The sequence below is a fragment of the Aphidius gifuensis genome, linkage group LG2, assembly GCF_014905175.1.
Source record: "Aphidius gifuensis isolate YNYX2018 linkage group LG2, ASM1490517v1, whole genome shotgun sequence".
NCBI classification, from domain to species: Eukaryota; Metazoa; Arthropoda; class Insecta; order Hymenoptera; family Braconidae; genus Aphidius; species Aphidius gifuensis.
The window spans coordinates 3,578,379-3,588,076 of NC_057789.1; the positions used below are offsets into that span (position 1 = coordinate 3,578,379).

Consider the following 9,698-nt stretch of genomic DNA (forward strand, 5'->3'; position numbering starts at 1 on the left):
TACATAAATTGACAGCTCAATGACTTTCGATACAAGTCGAAAAACGAAACAAACAGCAATAAATACCATAATAAAAATTTTGAAAAATTATTTAGTGAGATATATCGTCTCGGGAAAAAATTATAAAATGGTTTAAATATTTCATTAATGAATGTCAATTTATAAAAATTCATAAACATCATTTTGTCTTTTTGAAAATATTCAAATGACGAAAATATGAATTAATATTTTAATTTGAAATTAAAATAATCAACGACGATCCCGTACTTGTGATAAAAAAAATATGAATAATAATAAAGTTAATTTATTAGAAATTTAACGATAATTATAATACGAAATAATAATAATAATAATGATATAAAAATATGAGGATTGTACCACGTAATATTAAAAATATAGTAGAATAAAAAAAAAAAAATTATAATCACGAATTTTTTTTTGTTTTCTTCATGAATATATTCGCGACTATAATTTGAAATTAAAATTCAACAGTAAAAATTTTAAAAAACTGTGTTAACATATAAATATAAACAAAATTAAATAAAAAATTACAAAATAAATTAGATAAACATATTAGAATATAAAATGAAATCACGAAAAAAAAAAAAAAAAAATTCATACAGGGAAATATTAAAATGTTAATTGAAAAAAAAATATATATATATATGCTAATCATTATTAAGACAAGTAGAATAAACAAATGAACTATATATTAAAAAATACATAAAAAAATATCTAGTGATTTTCAGAAAAATAAATAAACCAAAAATAAGGGTATTTTTTTTTTTTTTTGTAGAAAAAATTAATGAATAATTTTGTTTCATACGGAAACTAATAAACTTACTAATTATTATAAATAATATAAAATAATGTAAAACGAATTATAATGTAATTTATAGTCAGTGTTCAATGTTGAGATTATTTATCTTAAATAAAAAATGCATAACGTTGTTTACACGAAATAAAAATAATCTTTGTTGTCTTTTATTAAACAATTCATTATTAATAAATCCAAAAAAATATTTCTATCATAATTTTCATTTATCATTTGAATTGTTATGTATTATTTTATTATTTTTTTTCATTCATTTTTACAGTAGAAAAAAATTAAAAATAAAATCCACATGGGTTTATTTATATTTCCATTTTTTTCTAAAAATAAACTAAGAATAATGATAATAGTAATATGTAAATAAATAAAATATGCATACAACATATTTTTCTATTCAGTAAACAGAAAAAAAATTTTTTATCACTCAATATTGTGTCTATAAAAATTTTATTGAAGCAAAAAGACAGCATACTTTTATCGTTTGTAAAAAAAAAAAGAAAAAAAAAGTATTCCAGACAAAACAAATATCTTTTATAAATTCATAAAAAAAAGTAATAATAAACTTTATTTTTATTGTTATAAAAATATATACATATATTTTTTTTTTAGCTAAGGTAAAACTTGATGAAAAATTTTTTGATAATTGAAATTTAACTAAAACTTAAATAATTTTCTTTTATTATTTTATTTACAAGTATTTTTGTGTGTAAATATAATGATAAGCATTGAGCAAGGTCTGTCAATATTTGTTTGTTTATTAATTACATGTGCAATGCGTCATTTTGGTTTGGTGAGTAAATTAATTAATTTTTATTTACAGTTGAAGGACCAATAGATATTCATTTTATAATTCAAGTGTTCAAGTAGAGCTTAAATAATGAAAAACACAACTGATTGCACAATTTGTGGAGGACGACCCTTTATTTTTACTCGTATTCAAAATATATATACTCATTGGATTAATAACAATATGAAAAAATAAAAAAAATTATGTAATACATAGTGCATATGTTATTTTTATTATAAGTTATTTATAACATGTGCAAATTATAACTTATAATAAAAATCTTTGAATAAATTAATTGTACTTGTGTTATTGTGGTAAATTGAAATATTAAATTTTGAAATATTGTATACAGAATTTTAATGGGTATGTGCATTTCATTGACTCAATGTGATCTAATTATACAAGAATATTATTGTGAAGTGTATTTATGTAAATATCTGTATTCATGAATTATATAATGAAATTTATTCATTATAATTTCAGCAAATAACAAACAAGTATTATTTTAACAAGTGTATATTCTATAAATCAGAAATTAAATTTTTGCAATATTATTTTTAAATTATACTGAAAAATTAATAATTAAATTTTTTTTTAAATATTATTCATACACGTGGAGGAATATTTAAATACCCCGATAAATAATTTATTATAAAACACCATAAAATGAATAATTTTAAAATACATTTTCAAGATAATTTGTTTCTAAAAAAAACGTAACGATTTGACTTTAATTTGACGATTATAAAAATTTGGAAAACAAGAATAAAAATTGGCAATAGAATTTATTTATTCACATGAAAAATTAATTGAATTATTTATTTATAATAATTCTATTACAAATCGCTACGAGGCTAACTGCGATTATCTAAAACAAGTGAATTTTTGTTTTTATAAAATGAGCTTTTTTTAAAATAAACCAAGTTCCATGATGATAAAGTTTTTGCTCGGATTATTACAGAGATACTGTCTTAATACTTGAAAAATTAAATATGATGAAGTTTAATTTAAGTTTGTATGTGTTCGACACTTATTACATTTAACTTTTCTTATAATAGCTTGTAAAGCGATATGAATAGAAAAAAAAAGCTTTTGATGAAAATTTGCTTATAATCTTTAAAAGAGAATATGTGAAGCGTATAAAGTTGAAAGACAGTAATAAATAATAATAAATGGTAGTGAATTCACCAACCTATTTTGCATAACTATTTTATATTCTTTGTGTGACAAAAACATTTTTTTAAATATTATAAAACAGCTTGCATAAATGACAGATATAATACTTGTCTCTCATCGTCAAGTAGATTTTTTTCTCCTTCTTTTTTTTTACCTACATATTTTTTTTTAATCGTTGTCTTTTATTTTTTGTTATATTTGTAGATATAAAGCTTCAAAAAAAATATATAACAATAATTAAACGACAATTTAAATGTCAAAAAAATTGCTGTATCATTTTTTTTTACTTTGCAAAAAATAAAAAGGTAAATGAAATGCACAGATAAATCCATTTTTATTATTTTTATGGTTTATCTACTTTTCAAATAAAATGATTCAACAAAATATAATTCAAGTGGATTTATTCAATTCTGTTTTTATTTTCTATCTAGATACTTAAAATGATAATAATTTTTCTTTATTTTTTTTCTTTTTATAACGGATAGAAAAAATTTAAAAAAAAACAACTTTTTTTTTCTTATAAATGTCAGATATTGATGCTAGATAATTTTCGGTTAACATAAATTTCACTGAATATGTATCAATGAATTTTCCAACCTGTCAAATTCAGTTTATTTATTTATTGATGTCCAAAAAAAAAAAAAAATATAATCATTTTGTTTTTTCATTTATTTTTGATTGACTTTGCCACAAAAAAGCCGACTTGTTTGCTTTCTCCTTTTTTAAATTTGCATTTACAATAAAAGAGTTTGATTATTTTTTTTTTTTTATGTCTCGATTGTTTTATTTTTGGCATACCGCCCTTCTGACAGCGATAATATATTCAAAGTAATGTTTAGCTTTTTTTTTCTTGTATATATAAAAACTTGGTTACAGTGTCCCTGATTGAAATTGAATTGTCTATTGAGTATTTATGTTTGCTGAGCAACTGCCTCGAGCACTAGGCTAAATGGGCTTTTTATTTTTCTCCGCTCATTTCTCAAACTAGAAAAAAAAATACGACAAAAATCGAACCCACGATATTTTTTTACCAGATTGAACAATTTAGGAAATTTAGATGAAATTTTTTAAAGAATTCAAAAATTAATTTCAGAATTATCAGTATTTTTTGAAACTACAAAATATTTCAAAGAGAATTTACAGTATTTTCGAAAATTTCAGTCGTCATGTACACCAGAATTTATGAATGATTAAGTCCTCCACATGAAAAATTCAATTTTTTCCATTTATTTTCAACAAAAAAATTTCTGTAGGTACCTATACAAAATATTGAAAGAAAAAAAAAGAAAAAAATAATTATATTGCTCGAGCTTGAGTGCATCACTGTGCTTTTATTTTTTTTTCCGTCTCGTTAATTTGAATGTCAATAATAAGGTTCACTCATAATCATAACATAAAAAGCTTACACATTAAAGAACATGTAAATATAGTTTTTCAAAACATCAAGAAGAATAAAAAAAAAAATATAAAATTACATCTTGGATATCATTTTTTATCTTGAACTTTTTAATAAAGATCAAAGTCTTTATTATTTTTATACTTGGTGAAAAAAAGGATACATTTATTGATTAAAAAAAAAATATATATTTATAATTTATATAGAGCTCTACTCGTGATTCATTTTTATTATTATTATATTTTTTTTTTCTATTATAAATGTATTGTTAAATAAATTTTAATTTTAATGCTGACAATATTTTTTTTTTTATCAAATTGCGCGAATTTTTTTCTGTCGAATTCAACTAAATTTTTGTTTAAAAAATTAAATTTTTTCTTGAAATTTAAATTAAAAATAATGACAATTTATGAATAAACTATTTAATAAATAATAAAATAATAAATATAATAATTGAATGATGAGAGTTTATTAATCAGCATTGATTTTTGCATTTAGATAATTTTTTTTTTCGTTTTTTCTTTTTATTATGACAAGATGATGTAGTGGTTTTTTCAACCAAGCCTATACAGGCTAACGAGTACGATTAAGACTGGTATCGCAAATTTAAATTGAAATCAGTTGTATAACATAAATTCTCGTGTATTATATTTTTTTAATAAATATCGATTAATAGATGTCCTGATTTTCAATTTCTGATAGTTGATGATGATGATGATGATTATATTAATTTTTTTTTCGCCTGAAATTAATTAAAAAATAATAAATTAGTATTAGTTGATAAATTAAAAAAAAAAAAAACAGAAATAAATACATACCATTTACGGTCAAAAGTTGGAAAATCTTTTGGTGTTTTATTTGGATTAATACCTGAATATGCAAGTCCAATTTTTGCAATATTTCTGGCAGCGTTTATATCACGATGCCAGGTAATTTTACAATGTGGACAAAATGTGTATCTGTGTCCAGCTTGGCTTACAATTGCTTGTTGAAAACATAAACTACAATTTTGTGTTGTATAGTATTCATCAACACGTATTACAATAACATTTTCAAGCATTAATAATTTTTTTTCCAGTTGTCTCAATGGTGGTTTACGATAACCTTTCATTTTTTTCATTATTTTTGTTTGACCAATAAATACAATTGTCCATATTTTATTATTATTGGTATTGTCTTGTAGTTGTTGTTGTTGATAATTTGGATTTTCTTGATAAAATAATTTTTTTTGTTCCCTTGCTTCTCGATCTTCAAGCTGTTTTTTTAAGAATTCTTTTGATTTTTCAGCATATTTTTCAGCTCTCAATTTTTTATACATTTTTTTTTTAAGTTGTTCTTGTTTTCGATTTTCTGATCGTTGAAGTAATTCTTCTGGAGTAAATTTTTTTTTATATTCTTCAGCCAACTTTTGTTGTTTTATCACTTTATTTTCTTTTTTTTGTTGATGTTTTGTTATTTTAATTTTATTATTATCACTTTCACCAACAACAGCAGGAGCAAGAGGAGCAGGAACAGCAGAAACAACAAGAGCACCACCACCACCACCACCACCACCAGCACTATCACCACTAGCATCATTAGCATTAGCATCACCAACAGCAACATTTTTATTTTTTTTCATTTTTTTAATCTCTTTTTTTTTGATATTTTTAGATTTTTTTTCTTCATCCATAATTTTTCCTTTTTTAAAATGTTTTCTTGAACCAACTCCATATGCAACAAAATTTGCTTGACGATCAAGTGTTTTTCTTTTTTGAATTTTGATATTCCATCCAAGTTGAACTTTTTTTGATTGACCATAAATATGTTGCATATCATAATAACACAAAAGACGAAATTTTAAATTCATTTCATAGTTTAATGGATTTTTTAAATTTAGATTTTTAAATTCCTCCATTTTAACAATATTTTCAACACGTTTATCTGCAATTGATGTAATTTTTTTTCGTTTTTTTTCATTACGAAAGAAACTACATTTATAATTATATGTTGAATTTTTTTGACAATATCGTCTTTCTTCATTTTTATCATCAAGTTTATTAAAATCTTCAAATATTATTGCAGCTATTGGAGTACGTAATCCTGGATCAATAGATATATACCTTGAAGGTTTAATTTTTTTAATATCATTTATTTTGTAATTTGATAAAATAGTAATTTTTTCCAATTTATCTTCACTAATTTCTTGTTCAAAATTTTTATCAATTTCCATTACTGATATTTGCTGTGGTTTTTTTTTTTTATAACATAACAATGAAATTTCAGCTCCATTAGTGGTTGCTGATAACCCAAACTTTTTTCCTAATATTGTATTGGGATTTATATTAAACATTTCATGCCATAAATTGTCATTACTAATATTTGAAATTTCTTTTTTTGTCTTTTTATCTAATTTTTCTTTTATTTCACGAAGTGCTGAAGTACTCAATCGTATATGTTGCCACCCATAATTATACGTTGGAACAACAACAAAATCTAAAATTTTCTTTTGTATTTCAACAAAAAATTTTATAAATAAATACCATTCTTTTTTATTATTTAATAATTTATAGTTTAAATCATTAAATTTTTGGAATAATGGATCATCTGGAATTATTCCATTATTAATTAAATCATCCAAAATAATTTTACTTTCAGCATATGTTTTGTCCATCATAATTTTGATATATTTAATTAATCGTTGATACCAATGTGTTGTAATATTAGTTTGAAATATTGTACAATATGATTTACAAACATTAGCCACAATCCTAGATAAACCTTTTGTATCATGTTTACATGGTATTTTTTCAGTGTCTGCATTGATTGGAGTTGGTCGTAAGTTTGTATATTCTTTATGTAATTGTTTTAAATTTTCATCAAATTTAATCTTACAATCACTTCTCATTATATTGAAAGCATTTGTTAGACTTGTTAATGCTCCATTTTTAATTATATCATTTACCATCCAACCACCTTTATGGTTAATTAAAAATTCAATAAAATGACTCGAGGCAACACTCCAATTTGAAATTTTTCTAACACTATCAATTAATCTATTATAAAATTCTAATTTATAATTATTTTCTGGTGTTTTATTAATACCCAGTAAAGATTTCAGTCCCATTTGAATAACTTGTTCTTTCATATTTTTGATATCTGGAAATTTTAATTCAGCTGCTGACTTTTGTCTACCTCTTCTTGTAGTACTTGCAGTACTTGCAGTGCTTGCATTACTTTGAGAAAATTTAGATGAAGCAACTGATGAAGATCTTGTTGATGATGATGATGATGAATGTCGTGATGACGATGAACATTGTGATTTAGATCTTGAATGTGAAGGTGCACGTGGTTGTACTGGTACAACTGGTATTTTAAATGATTCATCAATACTATTTGCATCTGTTGTTGTCGTTGTTGTATTACAAGCAATCACATTAACATTTGAATCACTTGTTGTTAAATTTGTTGTGTTGTTTGCTTGTGTAGTATTTTCTTGTGATAAACAGACTTCAACCCATGATGTTTTACTAAAAAAATTTATTTTATTATTATAAAAAATTTATTATTATTTTTTTAATTATTTTATTATTATTATTATTATTATTATTATTATTATTATTATTATTTACCTTGCTTGACTTAATGATGTTGACAATTCACTTCTTTGTTTTTTGACAATAACATTATCAGCTGTACCAGTATCTTGTCTTTTTTCAATTTCATCAATTTCATGATATAATAATTCTATATCATCTTCATCATCACAATCCATTTTATTGGCAACTTCATCAGATTGACTGAGTTTTTTTAATTCTTGTGATAATTTATTGATTGTATGATTATCATGTAAATTTTGAGATAAAGCAGGACTTGTGATGGTATTATCATTTTCATCATCAGTATCTGGATCTACGATGTCCAAATATCTGGGTCGTTTTAGTGGTGGTGGTGGTGGTGATGGTGATGGCGATGATTTTCGTCTTGGTACTTTTTGTTGTTGCATACGACTTGATTGTCTGGTTGATCTTCTATTATTTGATTCTGACATTTTTAATGATTTTCTGATTTCCAGAAAAATTAATCTTTGGAATCTGTAATAACACAAAAAAAAAAAATTAATTTGAAAAATAATAATAATAATAAAAAGATAAAACAATTGTATATTTTAATTATCATATTTAAAATATAAAAAAAAAATTAAAATATTAATTGATTTGTGTAATAAAAATTAAAATGTTTTATCTTTTATTTTTTTATATTTTTTTTATTTTATAAATATTTGTATTAATAATTTTTTTTTTTTCAGTAATTAATTTCATTATTGATGCTTGTTGTGCATACAGAATGTAAAAAAAATAGGGAAAATTCCGACATTATATTCAGGTTTATTAAAAAAATTTATTCACCAAAAAAAAAAAAAAAATAAAATAGATAATAATTTTAATTTATTATGATGTTTTTGATTTTTAATTTCTTCAATTGTTTGCAATTTTATAAATTTAATGATTTAATTATTTTCTGAGGCAAAAAAATTAAAATATATATTACATTAATTATATTTTTTCTGCATAAGAGTGTTAGAAAAATGAGAAAAAAAAAATTAAGATAAAATAGAAAAAATCATTCAAACGTTTATAAAAAGAATAAAAAAAAAAAAAAAAAGAGTAAAATCAAGACATGTTCGTTGAAAAAAATGAGCATAAAAAACAAGTCACAATTCTTGGAATCTATAGGCAACGTTCGATAGTATATGAAATGAACAATGATAAAAAATCTAAAAAAAAAAAAAAAAAAAATTGCACTACCGAGTGTACAAAATATATTTATTTAAATTTATTTCACCGACATAAATAATATTTATCGCGAAACGAATCTTAATTTGTTTATGTTATCAAAAATAAAATTATAAATAAAACAGATAAAGACAGAGAATAATAAATACATACGTAGAAGCAGGACAAAAGATCAGATAAAAATTGCTCAATCACTTACTCAAAAAAAAAACAATTAATTGACTGAAACTCTTCACTTTTTACGCACTAAAATAATGTTTATGAATAAAAGTATCAGTTAATTATGTTTTTACAATATATTACGACTATAGTTATTGATAAATAACAGGATAAACACGGAGTAACTTTATACACGACTAACCCTTGCTTCATTAATTATTGCAATAATGATAAAATGGCGACTCAACCGTTGGCTGTTGTTTTTTTTTTTTTTTTTTTTTTTCGGAGCATTTTCAAGAAATGAGAAGAGAGAGAAAAAATATCAATATAAAGATTGACAAAAATATTAATAATTGATAGGTATATACCTATAAAATCAATTTATTCTTATATTATTATTTTTTTTTCAATTATTATTACTTACTCAATTAATTTTCAGCTTCATTTCAATAATAATGAGATAATAATAATGAGATGCACGGACGCTCAACTTTTTTTTTAAAACTAATGTCGCTATTGTCACCCTGTTGTTTTTTTTCTCAACTGATTTCGCGAATTTAGCAGGGCACAAGA

At 22.4% G+C, this 9,698-nt stretch overlaps 2 protein-coding genes across 2 annotated transcripts; both read right to left on the minus strand.

Moving 5' to 3' along the window:
• Positions 1-4,749: 4,749 nt before the first annotated feature.
• On the minus strand, positions 4,750-5,812 carry LOC122849381 (coiled-coil domain-containing protein 6-like). The gene is made up of 2 exons (XM_044148075.1): positions 5,010-5,812; positions 4,750-4,933 (listed from the first exon to the last, which is right to left on the minus strand). The coding sequence occupies exons 1-2, from the start codon at positions 5,810-5,812 to the stop codon at positions 4,918-4,920; spliced, it is 819 nt and encodes a 272-aa protein (XP_044004010.1). The 3' UTR covers positions 4,750-4,917.
• A 580-nt stretch (positions 5,813-6,392) lies between these two features.
• On the minus strand, positions 6,393-9,698 carry LOC122849382. The gene is made up of 4 exons (XM_044148077.1): positions 9,550-9,698; positions 7,803-8,264; positions 6,823-7,700; positions 6,393-6,415 (listed from the first exon to the last, which is right to left on the minus strand). The coding sequence occupies exons 2-4, from the start codon at positions 8,219-8,221 to the stop codon at positions 6,393-6,395; spliced, it is 1,320 nt and encodes a 439-aa protein (XP_044004012.1). The 5' UTR covers positions 8,222-8,264; positions 9,550-9,698.

Coding starts and splice junctions, on each gene's coding strand:
- LOC122849382 (XM_044148077.1), bottom strand. CDS start 8,221: ATGTCAGAATCAAATAATAGAAGATCAACCAGACAATCAAGTCGTATG. Junction 7,701..7,802: donor ACATCATTAAGTCAAGCAAG/GTAAATAATAAT, acceptor AAATTTTTTTAG/TAAAACATCATGGGTTGAAG. Junction 6,416..6,822: donor GGACAAAACATATGCTGAAA/GTAAAATTATTT, acceptor AAAAAACCACAG/CAAATATCAGTAATGGAAAT.
- LOC122849381 (XM_044148075.1), bottom strand. CDS start 5,812: ATGAAAAAAAATAAAAATGTTGCTGTTGGTGATGCTAATGCTAATGAT.